The sequence below is a fragment of the Hippopotamus amphibius genome, chromosome 2 (genome assembly GCF_030028045.1).
Source record: "Hippopotamus amphibius kiboko isolate mHipAmp2 chromosome 2, mHipAmp2.hap2, whole genome shotgun sequence".
Taxonomy (NCBI): domain Eukaryota; kingdom Metazoa; phylum Chordata; class Mammalia; order Artiodactyla; family Hippopotamidae; genus Hippopotamus; species Hippopotamus amphibius.
Window position 1 is genome coordinate 184,821,241 of NC_080187.1, and position 21,726 is coordinate 184,842,966.

General features: G+C 39.9%; 1 protein-coding gene across 2 annotated transcripts in view; it reads left to right on the top strand.

Moving 5' to 3' along the window:
* Positions 1–21,726, top strand: part of CHP1 (calcineurin like EF-hand protein 1) — a 41,028-nt gene that overhangs the window by 2,099 nt on the left and 17,203 nt on the right. The window contains exons 2-3 of one of the 2 annotated variants that reach the window (XM_057724605.1): positions 8,083–8,155; positions 18,607–18,687. In XM_057724605.1, coding sequence (XP_057580588.1) covers positions 8,083–8,155; positions 18,607–18,687 — 154 coding nt within the window. The remainder of the gene's footprint in view (positions 1–8,082; positions 8,156–18,606; positions 18,688–21,726) is intronic. The other variant, XM_057724606.1, reaches the window with a different exon arrangement.

Here is a 21,726-nt window from a genome sequence, read left to right on the forward strand (position 1 = left end):
CCTTAGGACTCTGGGTCATTTTACTGTGTAACTTGTGAGAACTGAGTACCCCTGCAGAACTATTTTCCTAGTTGTCGATAAGTGAATCAAGCCTGAGGGAGATTCTCAGCCACAACCAGTACAAATGTATGTATTGAGCCAGAAAGCCTAATGAAACAAGTACTTATTGAATTTTTGGCAATGTCTATATTCAGTACGATACTAGGTACTCAAAGCAGATGGTGACAGAAGATGCCCACAACCTGGTCATGGAGATAAGCCCACAAGAGTTAGGACTAGCATCAGGACATAAGGTACCTGAAGTTGTGTGGCACCCTTTTCAGAACTCGGGGAAGAGTCCTTGTGATCTGGCCTTGAGGGGAACAGGAATTGGGCCTTAATACATTCATGAATTGATTACATTTGAATAAATTAACCTAGGGCATTTTGGGTGACTCCCAGGCGCTTTCTCCCCTGGCATGCCACACTGTCATTCTGCTCTGGGAGTTGAGCCATTCATTTATCCAGTTAGTGCCCATCAGCAGAGTTGATTTTTAAAGCATTAATCTTAGCATGATGCAAAAGGTTTAGAAGAATAAAAACAGCAGGTACCTGAGGGTGGGGTAGAGAGGTGGAATTAGTCCTATTTTCTTCTGCTGCTTGTTAAGAGTTTGGGGAACTATCAGTCAGAGACACTTCAAGTTAAGAACAGGTATGATACATTTCACTAGTCCCTTTGCCAGTAAGAAAATGTAGCATAGTTGAGTAAAACTGACTTTATATTCAGTATGAACGCTTTGCATTCATAAGTCTAAATTGATTAGAATTCATATATGACTAGTTTATCTGATATTTAAAATTTAATCTTTAAGTGTTTGGAAAAGTAATTCTAAGTAAGAATTCCTTGTAAGCCTCAGTTTCGTCATCTGTAAATGGGAATAATAATAGTACCTACCTTATAGGATTCCTAGTGGGGATTAAATGAGAAAAATTATGTAAACTACTTAGAATAGTGTCCAGGTATGTGATGAGCACCAGGTGTTAGCTAGTATCATTTTGAACCATAGATAACAATCCTCTTGTTGGGAAAATACCATTTGCATATGCTAGTTATAAAAACTATGTCTAGAGCTATTTAATTGGAGAGGTCACAGCATTTTACACTTTTCCTGTTTTCAGGAGACATTGGATTAGGAATCAGGTTCTCCCAAATCTAAGGAAATAAAACTTTGAAAGGAGCAGAAATCCTGATATTTCTAACAGTTTAAAAAACACTGTCTATCCCTGGTGGTCCAGTGGTTAAAACTCTGTGCTTTCACTTCAGGGGGCCCGGGTTCAATCCCTGGTCAGGGAACTAAGATCCTGCATGCTGCATGGCACAGCACGGCCAAAAAAAGGAAAAGAAAGATAAACAAAACAAAATACTGTCTAAAAACACTTTGTTTTGGCATAAAACATTTGCTATATTGTCTTAGTTCTATTACCTTCTTTCACACCTCAGCATTTCCGTAAATTAAAGTCATTTCAATAAAAGCTGTCATTAGGGGAAAGGTCACAAGTGTCTTGGGAGTTTCTGTAATCTACAACTTTGGTTCACTTAACTATGTGGCAATAACCTGGCTGTGAATCACTTAAACCTTTAAAAAAAAAAAAGCCACATAATCTGTGAGAAACAATTCGTGCCTACTGAGTAGTAATAAATGCCGATTGATATATTTTTAGTCTCTACCTTCTGGTGTGTGTCATGTGATATGGCGAAGGTGTTGAGCAGGTTTGGGAAGTAAGTTTTACAGGCCTGCGAGGTTTTGTTTGTTTGAGAGGGTGTAGTGATGATAGAACTAGTGTGGGTTTCTCTGTAGTTGCAACAAAGAGCACAAGCCTGGCAAAGGCAATTGCTTGAGAATAATTTCCTGGGCTAGAAGGTAAGAGGAAGTTCAACTTCAGGCTGTTCCTCCCTCAAAATACAGGACCGCTTCATGACCCTCACCTGCCTTGCCATACTGCCTGAAGGTTCTGTCACTACAGGAGACCCTGCTGCTGTCTTCCAGCTCCCATTGAAATGGAATTGCACGTGTAACTAACATCTTCAGCTGGTTTTGGATTAAGTGATTTCCAAGCTCCGTACTTCCCCCTGCCCCCAACTTTTTATGATGAAAAATTTCAAATATACAGAAAAGTTCAGATATTATAATGAGCATCCATATCATTCAACATTTTAATTCAGCAGTTGTTAACATTTTGCTATATTTGCTTCATCTATTTATATATATGTTTTTGATGAACCATTTTAAAATTGCGATATCAAAACTCTTCACCCCTTAAGACTTCTGCATGTATCTCCTGAGACTAGGGATTTTTTTTCCTATATAACCACAATACTATTATCACACTTAAGAAATTTGACAATATTTCTATAAATATTATCTATCATTCAGTCCATATTCAGATTTCCCCAGTTATAAGAAAGTTTTTTTTTTCTGTCGTCAAGGAATTTATTCTCAGATTCATTACACTATCAGTCTGGACGTGGCCTGTAATGCTCGATAGGACTTGCCCAGGATGGGAGGCCTTGCACGCGAGAAGTTCACTGACGGGAACGATCTGGGTTACGACTGGCTTTGTGTGCGCCCAGTCCAGCAACGTCTCGTTAGGCTCGTCATGAATGTTTGCATTTTAACTCTGACCGTGATCAGAAAAAGTCATCCTTGGTCGTTATCCACTGCCCTGTTAGGAGGGCTGCTTTTCCAATCTTCAGTTGGTCCGTAGCCAGGACAACCAGGTTGTCCCCTTCCTGTGACTGTCGCCAGCACGAGGCTATCAGAATGGACTGTTCTAAGCCCAGCTTAGTGTAAAAGAACCTCCTTTCCAGCTCTCCTTGCTCTTTGTGTAACATGATTATGAGAAAGAGTTGAGTTGATTTTAACTTTGTAGATGTCCTTCTGGCTGAGTGGGCTGTTTCCCTGGGGAGCTACTGTTCATGTCGCCTGAGCACAGCCCAGGTGAGGCGCGGGCCAGGGCTTCGTGTTTGTTGACCAAGAAAGTACTTTTTTGTTTTCGTTTTTAATGTCTTTTAAGTCTCTTAGTCTATAGATTTCCTGAGAGAGTAGGCCAGTTCTTGAAGTTCTCTTGCCAGGGGAAATGTGAAATATTTGGGTATGGAGTGTTCAGGAGGAATGGTTAGGGGTGCAGGCTTCAACCTCAATCTTTTATCTAGAGTTACCTTCGGTTACATGTATATGCTTTACCTAGGTTATTAATCTGTTCTTCTACATTAAAATTTAGAATAGGGCTTCCTAGGTGGCGCAGTGGTTAAGAATCCGCCTGCCAATGCAGGGGACACGGGTTCGGGCCCTGCTCCAGGAAGATACCACATGCTGCAGAGCAACTAAGCCCATGCGCCACAACTACTGAGCCTGTGCTTTAGAGCCCATGAGCCACAACTGTTGAGCCCATGAGCTGCAACTACTGAAGCCCACATGCCTAGAGCCCATGCTCCGCAACAAGAAAAGCCATGGCAATGAGGAGCCCGCACACCACAACAAAGAGTAGCCCCCACTCACCGCAACTAGAGAAAGCATGTGCACAGCAAAAAAGACCCAACACAGCTAATAAAATAAATTAATTAATTTAAAAAAATTTAGAATAAAGGCAAGGGCAAAATGACTTTTTTCTTAATCCCTTTTCATTTTTATGCTTTACTTTCCTCCTTGGTGCTTGGCATTTCTCTGAAATGCCTTCTTTCTCTGAGCATGAGGCAGTCAGAAAGGTTTGTAGTTAGGAAGATTATCAGTGTCTTTTAAGTAACCTTTCAACAATAGAAACTAATTATTTGCCCATAATTTTTCTCCACTGCCCATCAGCTTCATTCAAGATATGCCCACATACACAGCCTTTTTTGAGAGTGATTGTCAACTCCTGAGACTTCCTTTGAGTTGCCAAGAATGATGCAGGTTTTGGGCACTCATCCTGCTAGCCTAGTACCTTCTGGTGAGAACAGTTTACTGGAAACTTGTCCTGCCTTCATTTGTGGCAGTTCCAATAACTTTTTGCCCCTTGAAGTTACTCTGAGGTATACACCTTGGAGTTTGCTTTATATTCTTTTTTTTGGGGGGGTGGCTGTGTTGGGTCTTTATGGCTGCACACGGGCTTTCTCTAGTTGGCGAGAGCGGGGGCTACTCTTTGTTGCAGTGCACGGGCTTCTCAATGCGGTGGCTTCTCTTGTGAACTGGCTCTAGGCACGCAGGCTTCAGTAGTTGAAGCACGTGGGCTCAGTAGTTGTGGCTCACGGGCTTAGTTGCTCCAAAGCATGTGGGATCTTCCCAGGCCAGGGATCGAACCCGTGTCCCCTGAGTTGGCAGGCAGATTCTTAACCACTGTACCACCAGGGAAGCCCTATATTCTGTGTCATAGTGGATTTAGCACCTAAATTAAAACCTGCTTACTTGATACTGCTACTTTTGCTGCTGCTGCCTCTCCTCCATCTTCTCTTTCTCCTCCTTCTGTTTGTTTGTTAACAGAGCTTTTTGTAACAATATCATTATAACAGTAGTTCTGAAGTTTAGGAGATAGATTGAGATGTAACCCTATTGAGCTGTGTTCAGAGTTGGCATTTGGTTGTACATTTCTCTACCGATTTCCATATAGCCCAGTTTGTTCTGGAAGATAGCACTTTTACAGTGGCTTGGCTACTTATTTACACGTTTATTTTTAACATATTGGTAAATAAACTTAAGCAGTCATAAACTGACCTCTTTTTCTGAAATATGGGGTGTAATATCATACCAGTACTTACTAAGGGAATTTTTTAAATTGTACTATAAGGTTTCAGTGTCCCTTTCAGATGACGTTTTAGATTAGAAAGGTGTCTGATGGTTCACTTGTTAGTTGAAGAAGTTGGACTAGGTGACAACATCTTTTCCAATTTAAAAATTTTATAAATTGCCGTACATACTTATATACACACATATGGAATTTTTAGAAGGATTCACAATAAACTGGTAATAGTGTTTGACTCTGGCAAGGGAGACTGAGGAACACCGTTGTTAGGGAGACTTTTCATTATGTACACTTTTGTACCATTTTTACCATGTGGCTAGATTGTTTTCTCAAATTAAAAAAAAAAAGAACTTCCTAGGCGGCACAGTGGTTAAGAATCCGCCTGCCAATGCAGGGGACACAGGTTCGATCCTTGCCGCAGGAAGATCCCACAGGCCTCGGAGCAACTAAGCCCGTGAGCCACAACTATTGAGCCCATGTGCTGCAACAACTACTGAAGCCCACGTGCCTAGAGCCTGTGCTCCGCAACAAGAGAGGCCACCACAATGACGAGTCCGTGCACCACAATGAAGAGTAGCTCCCGCTCGCCGCAACTAGAGAAAACCCGTGTGCAGCAATGAAGACTCAACACAGCCAATAAATAAATAAATAAATGTATTTGGGGGGGGGGGGAACTTAGTATAAAAAGAACTACAATTTGAATGTGTTCCTTGTTAAAGAAAAGTAACTTGAAGTATATAATACTCTTAAGTACTAAAAACTGGCCCAGTGGACTAAATATTATGCAATTATTGAAAATGACTCCAATATAGAAAAATTGTGAATTAATAAATGAAAAATAAGCTATTATGATTATGTAAAGTCCACAAGTGACATATTAGATGATATATGAAGAAATGAAAGTGGTGGTGTTGAGATTGTGAACGATTTTTTTTTTTTTTTCAAAGAATCTTCTGGGAAAGTTAGTCATTCTTTAACTGACTTACTTTGTGAAAACTGAAGGGAACTTTAGTTCTCGAGCAGCCTCTGAGGCCTGAGGCCAAAGCCTGGTCAGGCTCCTGAAGGAAACGGTGGTGGCTGGAAGAATCAGGAGAAAGGTAGAGATTAATGAGTACAGCAGTAAAGCTGTAGCTGCAGGCTAGCAAGGTAAGGACGATGATGGCAGTAGCTAACACGGAGTGCTTACCAAGTGCTAGACCTTCGCAAAGCACTTTCCTCTCTGGACTCTGCTCATTCACTCCACAGCCCCATTCACTCACGCCTCACTGGTACACTGTGGTGCCGTGATTGGAATGAGAGTCTGTCAACCTGATTCTCATAAGAGTGCACACCAAGCTACTCACACCTGCCTGACTGGCAGAAAGGTCCACAACTGCTTCCTCAGTGTCTGGACCCCTGCTGGGTCTGCCCTAGCTGGGAATGGTCCTGCCTCCTTCTCTGTTCTCCTTGGAGAACTAGTACAGAACAGAGTCCAGCCTGGCTTGAAACCTGATGCTGAACAGTTTACAGCTTTGCCTAGTGTGTCCTCTCATCCTAGCTCTGGGCCACTCACTTTCTGTTTCTCCTGCCCAGGTGCCTATTTATTTAGTCCCATTGTTCCTAAAACTGCAAGTGGATTTTTGTTTCATGAGCTGGGGAAGGAGGGCAACTATCAGAACTCCCTCAGCCAGCCCTTTACCCTTGAAGGTACAGCCCAGGACAAAGTACACACTTGCCACACCCTTTTTGGCTGTTGTCTTTTCTCCTTTGATAATTTTTTTTCCTCCTACCTCCAATCTGCCACGAGACTAAACTGTTTCCCAGAAATTCCTTTTTGCATTTTCAAAGTTTCATTGTCTGCCTGTAGTTATTACTTCATTTTAATTGTTTGCTTGTGCCTGAGTTAGTCCAAAGTGAGGAACAAAATAGTTTCCTTGTAGATGTCATCTGATGGTAACATGACCATTTTATAAATTGCCTAATTTCCTTTCTTGGAAGCCCATTCCTTTTCTGGGAACTCAATGGAGGTCATGCCATCACAGAGTAGAGGCTGACCCAAAGCTGTGGTGATCTTTTACCCAAAGATCATTCCTGAGGAAAAGATAAAGCCACTGATGTTTGGGGTAGGAGTAAACCAGATTTTTAAAATATAGTCTGTTTCACATGCCCTGATCTTTAATTCAGCACAGGTTACCCACCCAGCTGTGCCAGTCTGACACATCAAACTAATTAAGAGATGTGTTTTTCTATATGATTTTTTTTTAATTTATTTATTTTATTGGCTGTGTTGTGTCTTTGTTGCTGTACACGGGCTTTCTCTAGTTGTGGTGAGCGGGGGCTACTCTGCATTGTGGTGTACAGGCTTCTCATTGCGGTGGCCTCTCTTGTTGCAGAGCATGGGCTCTAGGCGTGGGGTTTCAGTAGTTGCAGCACATGGGCTCAATAGTTGTGGCGCACGGGCTTAGTTGCTCCGTGGCATGTGGGATCTTCCTGAGGCCGGGATCAAACCTGTGTCCCCTGCATTGGCAGGCAGATTCTTACTCACTGCGCCACCTAGGAAGTCCAAGAGATGTGTTTTTAGTCAAAGCACGCATTTTCATAGCCTCTAAGTCAGGGTACTAAAAGGTGAAAGTTTCACAATTTCTTTTTAAACTAAATTTGGCCTTGTTTTGTAAAATCTTAACTACCTGACATTTAACACAGTCTTTTTTTTTTTTTTTTCTCTTTTTATTTATTTATTTATTTATTTATTGGCTGTGTTGGGTCTTCGTTGCTGTGTGGGCTTTCTCTAGTTGCGGTGAGTGGGGGCTACTCTTCATTGCGGTGCGTGGGCTTCTCATTGTGGTGGCTTCTCTTGCTGCAGAGCACAGGCTCTAGGTGTGCAGGCTTTAGTAAGTAGCTGTGGTGCATGGGCTCAGTAGTTGTGTCTTGTGGGCTCTAGAACACAGGCTCAGTAGTTGTGGCACACAGGTTTAGTTTGCTCCGTGGCATATGGGATCTTCCCAGCCCAGGGATCAAACCCATGTCCCCTGCATTGGCAGGCAGATTCTTAACCACTGTGCCACTTAGGAAGCCCTAACACAGAGTCTTAATTAAGCCTAGACTTCATTCCTGAGAGTCAATTTTGCTTACTCTTGATTTAGTTTATTTTCTAACTGCTTTCATTCTTTATCTGCTTTGACACTCTAGTGATGAGTTAGAGTTAAGATATTGCCCCACTTTCCTGAATTTGAAGCATTTAATGGTGGCCTGGGACCAGAAGGGCAGCTGGCTTCTGACGGGCCACATTCAGATTCAGTTTGAGTGGAGGGCAGCTTCTGCAACTGGGACTAATTTTGTGTTCTTTAGTTTCCCACAGTCAGATCACCCGCCTCTACAGCCGGTTCACCAGCCTGGACAAAGGAGAGAATGGGACTCTCAGGTAGGTAGTTCCTTTCTTTATTTTCTGACAATGTCTGAATTAGCCCCCTTCATCCAGAGAGCAGACACAATAGGCATCTGGCATGCAGAGAGCAGGAACCCTTTCTTCACTCATCTTTGAGTATCATTGATCCACAAGGGACTTGAATACTAAGCAGAACAATGGATTTACATTTATCACCAGGTGCTTGCTGCTTTACTCCAGCTCCCCTTAGTTTGGGTGGCCATTGTACTGGTCCTACGAATGTACCTTTGGGAATTTCAGCTCTCTCTGTTTGAGTTTTCCCACATCTCTTTCCCCAAACATGATAGCTTTCAGGAGGCTGACCCATAGCAGTCCAAGGTGGTGTAGGTTGTTTTGTCCCCTCTCCTCTCATTTCCCAACCAAACCCATATCCCTAGGGTTCATCAGTTTACATGTTATCAGTGTTAGATAAGATGTTCAGTATTTTCATCTAGAGCAGTGGTTCTCAACTGAGGGCTGTCTTCCCCTGAGTGGCCAAGTATCTGGAGACATTTGTGATTGTCCCAGCTGGGGAATGCTACTGATGTCTAGTGGGTAGCGGCCAGGAATGCTGCCGAACATCCTACAACGCACAGGACAACCCCCACTACGTGTCAGTAGTGCCAAAGTTGAGAAACTGGTCTAGAATAAGTATACGATTTCAGAATAATGTAATGCTGTATCATTTTATATTTGTAATTGTCTTCTCATAGTCAAATGAAATATCTCCTTACCACCACCTCCCAACCTAACTCTCAGTAGCAGTATTTTGTTACTGTTGTTCCTCAGCTTTGATTGACTGATATAGAATGAAGCTGTTTGCCTTTCTGGCAGCTGGCAAGAAACAACGTAGGACTTCTTTGGAAGGCTTCTAGCATAGGTGTAGGGTGTAGCCTAAGAGGGGAAGAAATATAGTTGCTAAGCCTTTGTGCATAATCCTCAGGCAGAAGAGCTAGAGAATGCTGATAAATCCATAGGGCCATGTTTGTTTAGGGCAAAATCTGGCTTCACTGAAAGCTGCAATTGATCAAAACCATGCTGCACAGTCAATGACATGGAATACCTATCATGTACAAAGACCACATTAGGTACTTTTTCTTTGTTTTTGTGGGGTTTTTTTTTGGCACTGCACGGCATGTGGGATCTTAGTTCCCCAACCAGGGGTCAAATCCAGGGCCCCTTGCAATGGAAGGTGCAGAGTTTTAACCATTGGACTCCCAGAGAAGTCCCCTCTTTGTCTTTTTTTAATTGAGGCAAAATACACATAACATAAAATTTACCATTTCAGAGTGTACATTTTAGTGGCATTAAGTACATTTACAACACTGTAACACGTTTATGTATTACCACAGTCTAGTTCCAGAACATTTTCATCAGCTCAGATGGAAACCTCATACCCATTGAGCAGTCATTTCCCATTCCTCTGTCTATGGACATTTCATATAAATGGAATAATTTGGTAGGTGGCCTTTTGTAGCTGACATTTATTTAACATGATGTTTTTAAGGTTCTTCCATGTTATAGATGTGTATCAGTACTTCTTTCCTTTTTATGGCTGAATAATATTCCATTGTATGCATAGAGCACATTTTGTTTATCCATCCATCAGTTGGTGGAGATTTGAGTTGTTAACACCTTTTGGCTATTATGAACATTTTCATGTGGACTTATGTTTTGGTTCTCTTGGGCATTTACATAGGAGTAGAATTGTGGGTCATATGGTAATTTTATGCTTAATTTCTTGAAGACCCACCAAACTCTTTTCCACAGCTGTGTACTGTTTTACATTCCCACCAACAATGTAATGAGGATTCAGATTTCTCCACATCCTCATCAACAATTATCCCTCTTTTGATTTTAGCTGTCCTAGTGGATGTGAGTGGTAGATCCTTGTGGTTTTGCTTTGCAGTTCCCTAGTAGCTAATGATGTTGAGCATCTTTTCTATGTGCTGGTTCACCATTTGTATTATGTCTTCTTTGGAGAAATGCCTAGTCAAGTCCTTTGCTTATTTTTTGACTGGATGTTTGTCATTTCGAGTTTTTTGTGTATATATGTGTATACATACACACAAAATTTTTTTTTGTTATATTTATGCACAATGAAGGAAGGAGGGGGAAGAGGCACTTCCCTGGCAGTCCAGCGATTAAGACTGCATGCTTCCACTGCAGGGGGAGTGGGTTTGATCCCTGGTTGGGAAACTAAGATCCCACATGCTGTGCAGTGCGGCCAAAACAAAACAAAACAAAATGTGTGTATGTGTAGCGATAGATAGAAAGAAATGTAAGAGTCAAAGTTTATTTTTCAGCCTGTGGATATCTAGCTGTTCCAGCACCATTTGTTGAAGAGACTATATAAATTTGTACTTGAAAAATAAACCGTACTAAAAATTTCTATTTTTCCTTCAGCCCAAATACTTGAATAATTTACTTGAGTGTAGGATTACAAGTTCCTCATAAATTCAGATTTAACCACTAAGTGAAGATATAGAATTCACAGTAGTTTTGAGTCCTTTTATTCTTTATGGAAAGTGGGTGATTTGTAAATATGTGTTTTAATCACTTTCACTTGTTTGCTGGAAGACAATGGAAAATCTTTTGTAAAAGGAGCTGTTTCTCCTCAGAAAAGATGAAAACTTTCCATGTGTCAGCTAGTGTTACCTGCTTCTTAAAATCTAGGCAAGATTTGCTCAGTTCCTAAAACATAATTTCACACTCTATGGAAAGCCAGTGAGCTAATTCACTCATTTGATAGGCTTTTATTGAATACCTGTGATGCACCCGGCACTGTTTTCTGTTCTGGTTTCTACAGATTCTTGGTAGGGGAAAAGGTGGTGCTGGGGTAATTTTTTATTTCATGGTTACCTGAATCTAGCTGCTTTTTTTTGTATTCAGCTTTACAAAGCACTTGGTCTGAAATCTGGTTTTTGATCTCCCTCATGTTATGGATTAAGATATGGGAAAAGCCCCGAGCCACCTTGAGTGCAAGGAGAAATTACCCCATTGTACTATATAGTAAACAGTTGTTACAGTTGACCCTTGAACAGTGCAGGGGTTAGAGGTGATGGCCCTCTGCACAGTCAAATCCAAAAATAATTTATAGTCTGCCCTCAGTGTACATGGTTCCACATCTGCAGATGCAACCAGTGATGGATCTTGTAGTACTATAGTATTAACTATTGAAAAAAATCCACGTGTAGATGGACCCACACTGTTCAAACCCATGTTGTGCAAGGGTCAACTGTGTATATACCAATAAATCATTTTGTTGGACCCACCCAATATCAGGGATTTCACACTGGCTCTGCCTCCTGACAGTGGCCATCTCAGCCTCTGGCCATTTTGTTATAGATTGACTTCTCTCCCTGAACACCATCTTTTCTACTCCCTCCAGCCTTAGAGATAATCTGGTAAACTCAGAATTCTTTTATAGTAATAGAGTGATTTAGCTCTCTCCAGCCTTTACTGCCAAACTTAGCTCAAGGCCTGTCTTGACCTTTCTAGAGGGAGCTCAGCTGAATGTTAGTTACCTCCAATCTTTTGTGACCTATAACAGGCTCCACTTTCCTAAGAAGGTTATTAGAAGTATTTTTCCTTCTACATTTTCTTCACTTTCCTCTCCCAAGATGCTGTATGTCTGGGGTTTGAAGCCAGATTCTGCAGACTGAGAGACTGTAGTGTACCGTCCAGGGCATTCTGTACTCCTTTTTCAAAAGTGTCAGTCTCAGTGGGAACATGAAGCAGAAACTGTGGAAGGCTTTGGTTAGAAATGGAGCTTCTGCAAAGTGCTTTCAGAGATTCACCCCCAAAGTATGTTTTATAGAACACTGGTTCCTTGGCCTACCAGTAGGTGTTGAGTTAAAATGATTGGTAATCTTTGGATTGGTACTTAATTGAATATAAATATATACTATAACTTCACAAATCTTACTTTCTTACTTTCAGGTGCCATTAGTTTGGGTGAAATATTTCTACCACTGGCATTGAAATTGGTCTTTGAAAAGGTAGCTGGGTCCTATAAGGTGTCCTGAAAGGGTCCTTTGTAGGTCAGATCAGGGAGAGCCTGGTCTTTATCTGAATACAAAGAAGGTTTCTTTTGTTTAAATGTCCTGGGTGCTGATCTACTAAGGTGTTAGATGTCAGGATAATGACTACCCTTTGGGGAGGGGAGCGGATAGAGACAGAGAGCATGAAGGACGTGTCTGGGTACTGATAGTAATCAATTTCCTGATTTGGGTGCTGGTTATAATCTTCGCTTGGTGAAAATTCATCACATTGAATGCTTGAGATTTGTGCTGTTCCCTGTATGTATGTTATACTTCATTAAAAGTTTACTTTAAAAATGTCCTGTGCATTGAGCAATTTTTTTTGAGGAACTTTAATATTGGATCTTTTTCAGATACTTTTTCTCAAGTAATATCATGATGAAAAATATTCCTGGATATTAAATCCATGCAGGTTAAATTGACTACAGGGGACAGTACAGACCAGTTAAGAAAGTTATTACTGCAAGAAAGTTATTACTGAAATTACTAGTTGGCTGTGTTGTTATATATCACTTTGAAAAAGATTACCTATAGGGAATTCCCTGGTGGTCCAGTGGTTAAGATTCAGTGCTTTTACTGCTGGGGGTCCGGGTTCGATCTCCAGTCGGGGAACTAAGATCCCGCAAGCTGTGCAGTGCAGCCCCCCAAAAATAATAATGATAAACAAATAAATAAAAAAGATTACCTGTAAATTTTAAGAGATTGTGTCCTGAATGGTAGCCATTTATCGGCTTAAAAACTAAGTGCTTTTGAGATTCATTTTCTTGTTTGACTTTATCCAAGAGGACAGATGATTTCAGTGTCCTGGATAAGCATTTGCTTTGTACACAGTGGTGTCAGTCATTCCAGAATGGAGTTTGGCAGAACCACAATGCCAGTCTAATTCTCATTTTAATAAATAATCTTTTTTTTCCTCTCTGAAAGCTTCAAATTTCTCCTCCTGAGTTCTGAAATTTCACAGAGTTGTACCTTTTTGTGGGTTATTTTTCATTATTCATTGATCAGTATCAGGTGAACCTTTTCAATCTAAAAATATGTCCTTTGGGACTTTCCTGGTGGTCCAGTGGTAAAGAACCTGTCCTGCAACACAGGGGACATGGGTTCGATTCTTGGTCGAGGAACTAAGATCCCGCATGCCGCAGGGCAACTAAGCCCACGTGTCTCAACTAGAGACCTGCACGCTGCAAACTACACTGCGCACATGCTCTGGAGCCCCCGTGCACCACAGTTAGAGAAGAGAAAACCTGCACGCCACAACTAGAGAGAAGCCCGTGCACCTCAACGAAAGATCCTGCATGCTGCAACTAAGACCTGATGCAGCCAAAACAAAACAAAAGACATCGTACTAAATAAATAAATTTTAAAATATATATATATGTTCTTTAGGGATGTCCCTGGCAGTCCAGTGGTTAAGACCCTATGCTTCCAATGCAGGGGGCGCTGGTGTGATCCCTGATTGGAGAGCTAAGATCCCACATGCTGCACGGAGCAGCCAAAAATTAAAAAAAAAAAAAAAAAAAAAACTTAAAAATATGTCTTTATTTCCTCCCTCTGTTCTTTCTTTATTGATTTTTATGGCATTTCTGTTGATTGGCTTTTGGACCACCATGACTCAGTTTTCTCTTATATTTTCTGACTGATTTTTTTCCTTAGCTTTCTGAAAGATATCCTTGAATTTATTTTGTAGAGCTTTTGATTAACTTGTCCGAAGTCATTTCTAATTTACAAGAAACTTTCTTGTTCTCTGACCTCTGTTCTATCATAGTAGCTTATTTTTGTTTTACAGATGCAAAAACTTATCGAATGTCTATTGGGTTACTTGCTAGAATCTTTCAGAACTCCCTTTTGTTCCCTGAATTACCATTATCTCTCTTCATCTTGATCCTACTCTTTTATGTTATTAATTTTCCCAAAATGCCGGTAAGAGTTGGTTATCCATTCATATTTAAGAAAAAGCCTGGATGGGTTACTGTAGAAAACTGGCATGGGCTTGTTTGTGGTTGCTTTCTCCACATGTCTTTGCCTGGATGGAAGGACTGACTTCAAGCCCTCTGTACTCTGAGCAGAACCAATAAGTTGGTAGACCTCACTTTAGGGCATATGATCAGGGAGCAAGGGGACAGATTTGCATCTCTCTTCCCCAAATAAAAGGACTGCATTCCTGGGGAGCCAGTCTCCCACACTTGGCGAAAACCCTGCCCAGGTGGATCGTTCAGTTTCTTTCCATAGCAGTTCTCCATTTTTATCCTGGGGACAAATGGTTTTATATTCTTGGGATGGGTGCTGGCAGCACTGGGCAGTTGGCCTATTCTTTAAAAGTTTCTTTAATTAATTTCCCTGAATGCTGCTTCCCTCACCTGGCAATTCTGAGTGTAGTGCCTTGCTGAGGCTGCAGGGCAGAATGGCTCTCAACTCTGCTTCAGTTTCAGGACCTTCTGCTCTGACTTACTTGGCGCTACATTTGCATCTCTTTTCTGACTTCAAGAATTTGTCAAAATTCCTTGTCTACTAACACCCTCCTCCCACCCTGATTGTTTATGTCATGGATATATTCCCATGTGTACATTTTTTACTGACATTTCAGAGGGGTTTAGGGAATGAGAGGAGGGAGACGTGTGTGACCACTTTCCTCAACCAAAAGTCAGATGCAGCCTTGCAAGTAAGTGACTGCCCTAGAATGCTAAAATAACTAGCAAAGACTGGATTCAGAACTTTGGCACTTTATATGAAAAAAATCCTATTATCAAAACAAAAAAAAACCCAACATCTTATCAATTTAATTTAAAATATTAAATGTTTTAGATAATGGAAGTTATCATTCAATGTTAATAAATATAATTACATAAATATAAATAATAAATGATCTATCTCTAATATGTGGAAAACTTCTTAATTGAACGTGCGTTCCCACAGGTTTGTCCAATTAGCAGATTTCAATGTCTTAATTATGTATAAGTTATCTAAGCATCTACCCTGGGTCCTTGAAATATAAGAAGTTAACAGTGAGGCTGCATCTCTGTGTAAGAGAAAGAACTTGCACAGTGAAGCTCCATGCAGAGGGATGGCACTTCTGGTTACTAAGGTCTCTCAAGCTGGTATCCAGAGCATCCCTTTGCCTGTGCGTATCTGGAAAACCATTCTTTGTTTGTTTGTTTATTGGCTGCATTGGGTCTTTGTTGCTATGTGCAGGGCTTTCTGTAGTCTGTAGAGCAGGGGCGGGGGGGTACTCTTCGTTGTGTGCGTGGGCTTCTCTTGTTGGGGAGCATGGGCTCTAGGCACTTGAGCTTCAGTAGTTATGGCACTCAGGCTCAATAGTTGTGGCGCACGGGCTTAGTTGTTCTGCAGCATGTGGGATCTTCCCGGAACAGGGCATGAACCCATGTCCCTGCATTGGCAGGTGGATTCTTAACCACTGCCCTACCAGGGAAGCCCTGGAAAACCATTCTTCATTGTGAATTTTTTGGCCATTAAAAAAATACCATTATACATGGTTCTGCTCTGTGTTTGCCTACTACCAGTAATAATGTCTTAATCTTCAAGGAAGATTTTCCTAGGTATGCTATAAGATGGAATATAATATTGGTATTTTTTTTATGAACACAAAAATTTGCATTTTGAATGAATTATGACACTGTGGTGTGTGAGCCATTCGGAGTATTTCTTTTTCTCCATGAGATTTGTGTTGGTGGACAAATTTGAGAAGCTAAGTTTTAGAGATATTGTCCAAGTGATCTCCATTCCACTATAGAGCAACCAACAATAACAGACTGTATGTTGTTTAATAGTTTATAAACTACTTTTTTATACTCTTTCATTTTTACATTGATGTTTTCAACTGTATTCCCCTTGGTCTTATAGACCCGTTGTATATACAATCTAAATTTTAAGAGTAAAGTTAAAAAGTGTCAAAAGAAAGAGTTTAGGTCCTTATTGACATTGGAAGTCCACGACTAGATTCCTCATTGAGACTGAAGGGGTTAGGCTAGGTTGTGGACTCACCACCTGATACTAGGCCTGGTATTTAAACTGCATCTTTTTACAGCTAAAATTCCTTAAGCTTGTTAGACATTAAACTGAGGTATGTGGCCTTGCAATTCCAATCAGCCTAAATCTTCATTTAAAAGGGAGTAATTATTGTTTCTTAACCTCTGTCAAACAAGAGGAGCTACATTATGTTGATAATGTGGACTTTGTATTACAGAACACTTTGTATAATAAGAGCATAGTACATGTTTGTTGAATTAAATAATCAGGACCTCAGTAATTTTCTTTCATCATTTTAAGCAACCTAGTTATCTTATGAATGTCTTCTTCTAATTCATTAATTGATATAAAAATTATTACCCTAAATGATCAAAGAAGATAAGAATCTGGAGTTATTTTACCAGAACTTTGTACTTAGTCCCCTGAGTCCTTTTCTACCTGTGTCACCACCAGATGTGGTAGAGATGAGCTTGTTAAATTAATTAAGCACCCTGTAAAAGTTAAACCACAAGAGGACCAGAGAGTTGAAGGCTCCTGGGTAACATACGAACATTTCATTAGCATCTAATGCAAAGAGGATAGAGGAATAAGTTTTATCTTTTCTGTTAGTAAATGTCTTGAAGGTAGGAATCACCTTTTGAGTTTATATTCCTTTTTTCCCCTTTTTATCTGGAAATAACTTCAAACTTACAAGAGTAATGCAAAGAACTTCATATACCCAATACCACATTTACCACTTGTTAACATATTGCCACGTACTTCAGTGTGTATGCCCTATAACAAGGACGTTCTTATATCAAAATCAAGAAATTTAGCACTTGGTACAGTACTATTATATAATATTCTATATTATATATGGTCCATATTCCATTTTTACCTATTGGCTCAATAATGTCCTTCGTAACAGTTTTTTTTTCCTGGTCTAGGATTATGCATTGAGTTCAGTTGTATGTCTCTTTAGTGTGCTTTGATCTAGAACAACCTCTGCCTTTCTCTGTCCTTCATGACATTGATATTTTGTAGATATATTGTTTATTGTTGTCGATAGCTTTGTATTTTTGGCACAGAATATCAACCAAAGAATTTTTTTAAAAAAAGTTACTGAACATTTTTTGGGAGAGCACCTTTCTTTCAAAAAGTTTATTTAATATGAGAAAGCAGTGTGGTTTTTTAGGAAAAAGAATATGTGCTTTGACTTGCAGACTTAGATTTAAATCTCAGTTCTGCCACTTTTTACTTTTGTAGCACTGGACAAATTACTTTATCTCACTGACTCTCAATTTCCTCAGCTCTGGGACTTCCCTGGCGGTCCAGTGGTTAAGACTCCCATTGCAGGGGGCACAGGTTCGTTCTGTGGTTGGGAAACTAAGATTGCGCGTGCTGTGTGGCTTGGCCAAAAAAAAGAAAGAAAAGAGAAAAACAAGCAAATCAATGTCCTCAGCTCTAAAAAGGGTATAGATAAGGTGTTGACATGAAGAAATGAGATAAAGTATATAAACAGAGTTAGAATGGCACATAATGTATATTCAGTGAATGGTAACTAACAATATTCACTTCAACTGAATTCAAGTTGTGAAGGGATGACTGCTCTTGCCATATTTTATGGTTAAATACTTCGCTAGCTCTAGTCTGTAGAAGGCAATGGAGAAAAGGCCAGTCAGAGCAAGGAAGTATGGAGTCAGTTGTCACATTTTATTTTTTTATATATTTTTTGGCTGCACCAGGTCTTAGTTGAGGCATGTGGAATCTTTTAGTTGTGGCATGCAGGCTTTTAGTTGCAGCATACAGGCTTTTAGTTGCAGCATGCAGGCTGTTAGTTGCAGCGTGCAGGCTGTTAGTTGCAGCGTGCAGGATCTAGTTTCCCTGACCGGGGATTGAATCCAGGCCCTCCCTGCATTGGGACTCCTGCGCGGACTCTTAACCACTGGACCACCAGGGAAGTCCCTGTCACATTTTATTTTCTACTTAGATGTAAATATCAGCTAAGAATTACTTGCTGTTTCATAAGTGCTATGTATCTTCTTATCTGAATTGTTCCTCCCATATTCAAGCTCTGTGGTGTTTGATACTTTGCAGTTGCTATTCATTCTCCAAACTTAATAACTAAATACAACATGGTAATGTTCTAGGAATCATTTACAGGGACAGCTTAGTATTTGCTTGTCAGTTGGTTTACTGACGTAACCTGCGTGCTGAATTCACTGGAATGTGGCATAGTCAGACTTGGCTTCTTTCAGTCCTGAGTTGGTGCAAGAAACACTTGGCAGTTATTAAAGTGCTATTCTTTGCAGTTATTTGGTATAATTTGCCACAGAAGTAAATTCCAGGAGGTAACATTCTTGCTAGGTTGTACTCTTGCATGACTGAAGGAGTTCATGCTAAGGGCCAGTGGTCTCTAACCCAAGGTGATTCTCTTGGCAGCCGGGAAGACTTTCAGCGGATTCCAGAACTTGCCATCAACCCATTGGGGGACCGGATCATCAATGCCTTCTTTCCAGAGGGGTGAGTCCCTGCAGTTGGGCTTCCTTTCTGAGGCTAATCTGGAATGTTGAGATTGTTTGGGTCATCTCAGATCATGATCCTCCTGATTATATTGGGCCTCCCTAACTCAATCATATCTAGAATATCTCTACCCTCCTACCTGTTTGTTTTTGTTTTTTGTTTTGTAAATTTATTTATTTATTGGCTGTGTTGGGTTTTCCTTGCTGCACGTGGGCTTTCTCTAGTTGCGGAGAGCAGGGGCTACTCTTTGTTGTGGTGCGCAGGCTCCTCATTGCGGTGGCTTCTCTTGTTCTGGAGCACAGGCTCTAGGCATGCGGGCTTCAGTAGTTGCAGCACATGGGCTCAGTAGTTGTGGCACCCAGGCTTAGTTGCTCCAACCCGTGTCCCCTGCATTGGCAGACGGATTCTCAACCACTGCGCCACCCGTGAAGTCCCCCTCCTCCTGTTTTAAACTTCAAATACGTATATTAGTCCATCTTCAAAGTTCTGTCTTTAATCTGTTTATCTTTGATCTAAAACTAAACATTTTAAAAACTTTTATTTGGAAATAATTTCAGATTTACAGAAAAGTTGCAAAATTTGCAAACAGTACGAAGAACACTTGTATGTCTTTTACCCAGATGCATGTTGTGTTGTTAATATTTTGCCTCATTTGTGTGTGCTGTCTCAGTCCTAGCCAATAAAAATATCATTCAAGCCACATACATAATTACTATAAATTTTCTAGTAGTTACATTTAAAAAGTAAAAATAAACAAGTTAAATTAACTTTAGCAATATATATTTTATTTAACCCGATATATCCAAAAATTATCATTCAATACATAATCAATATTTTAAAATTATTATTACATTGTATATTCTTTTTCATGTTAAATCTTTGAAATCTAGTGTATAATTTATACTTAACACACCTATCAAATGCTGTAATAATATTAATATAAAATATTATGTTTTTTTCCAGCTTTATTGAGATGTGACTGACATATTGTATAAATTTAAGGTGTACAACATACTGACTTTATATATATATACACATATATACATATATATATAAATGATAACCACAGTAATATTAATTAACATATTCATCACCTCACATAGTTACTTTTTTTTTTGTGATGAGAACTTTTAGGATCTCTCTTAGCAACTTTCAAAGACACAATTCAGTGCTGTTAACTATAGTCACTCTTCTGTGCATTTATTCATCTTTTAACTAGAAGTTTGTACCCTTTGGCCACCTTCATCCATTTCCCCCATTACCTATTTTATTCTGATATATTATTGATATTCCAATTTTATCAGTTTATCCAACAACTCCTTTTTAGCATGTTCCCTTTGATCCAGTCTGGCTCAGTTGTCATATCTCTTTAGCCTCCTTTAATCCAGAACATTATTTTACTTTTCTTTTATGACATTCACTAAGGGTATAGTTCCCCTACCACACACACACTTTCTCAAACAGATTTAGGTTTGTGTAATATAAAACTAGGCTTTTGATATGCTTCACTAACCTAATACACTGCCTTCAGAGTACTGAGTCAATATTTACTGATTCGATTAGGTACCTTTTCCTGAATAAAGCTTATCCTATAATCTTGTTTTAAGTAATCTCTTTAACAATCTCTTCCTGGTTCCTTGTGACTTGTTTATATGACCCAGAGGACTTTAAAATGTTATATGGTTGCCATTTCTTAATAATGAGACTAAGTGTCAGTGAGTACACTGTCAGATAAAATACATGGACAGGAAATTTTAGAACTCTGAATTGAGAACAAAGGAATTTGCAAGTTGAGAAGTTGATCACTCAGTAAATTTGAGCGACAGTCAAAGGGGAAGACTAGCATAGCAGCCCATTTATGTGAAGGCGGGACTCAATCAGACTGAGACCTGCCCTTTTCAGATTCAGCTTGACCATGAGTAATCACCTACACTTCCTCATTTTCTGACTTTTTTTCTCTCCCTGAAATGCCCTGTTTGTTTCAGGTGTGGTTTTAATGCTGATTTCTTGCCTTTTTTCACTTCCTTTTTTTTAGCCCTTGCAGAGAATTGAATGCTGTCCAGAGATAACTTTCACTGCGATGTTTTGTATCCAAACCTTTTGGAAAGAAAAATGAACCCTGTAGAGTCATTTTGCCAACTTTTTTTTTTTTTTAACACATTCCTTAGTCACCATTGATTATTTGAAGAAGCAGCTTGTGGAAAGCTGTTTTATAAAGGCCAAACCACCTTTGTTGTGACTATAGTGTTGCCTGTCATCCTATTCACTGATTTCTTGCTAAGGACACAACGTGTGCTGAGATACTTGGAGGCTGAGGATGGCTCTGGGCTAAACTGCTAGGCTCTTAGGACACTACACCTCTGCTCCTTGCTCTAATCAGATATAGATATTTGGCTTCTGGGTTCTGTGTTTCTTCTCTAGTTGTATTTAGGTTCAGTTTGTTTTTAAAGAATGAGATTTGAAACGAGAATATTGGTATTTAGTTCCCTTTTACTCAGAGACATTATGCCAGTGATATTTGTACTCATTTACCTGTTTGTTCTGGCACATGACTCAAATCTTATTACACATTCCTTGATTCCTCAGCTCTTAACATTTGTTAGAGATAATGCTCCATTAGCAGTATAGCTACCTTAAAGAACAAAAGGTCGTTCTTCTGAGTTCAAGAGGTCCCAAGCTAGCCTTTCAACTCTACCTTTAGAAGGTCTCTGATCTGTGTGTCTGCTGGCACTTAAGGGACCCCACATACCACATCTATTCAATGGGGGCAGACAAAGGCCCCGATATATTTTTAGGTAGCCACAGGAACCAGGCAACCTGTTCTTTCCATGACTACCTTAGATAAATAACTGTGTCACATGGGACATTCCTTTTTAATATTAAAAGCATTCTTTATTCATTCAGGTTTTAGAATTATTTCTTATAGGGTTACTGATTAGTCTGTGGAACCATAAAAAGATTTTCTCTAATCTTCAGTACCCAAAAAGCTTTATACCCAAAGAGGTCTTTCAAAACATTATAAGGAAAATATCTGTCCAA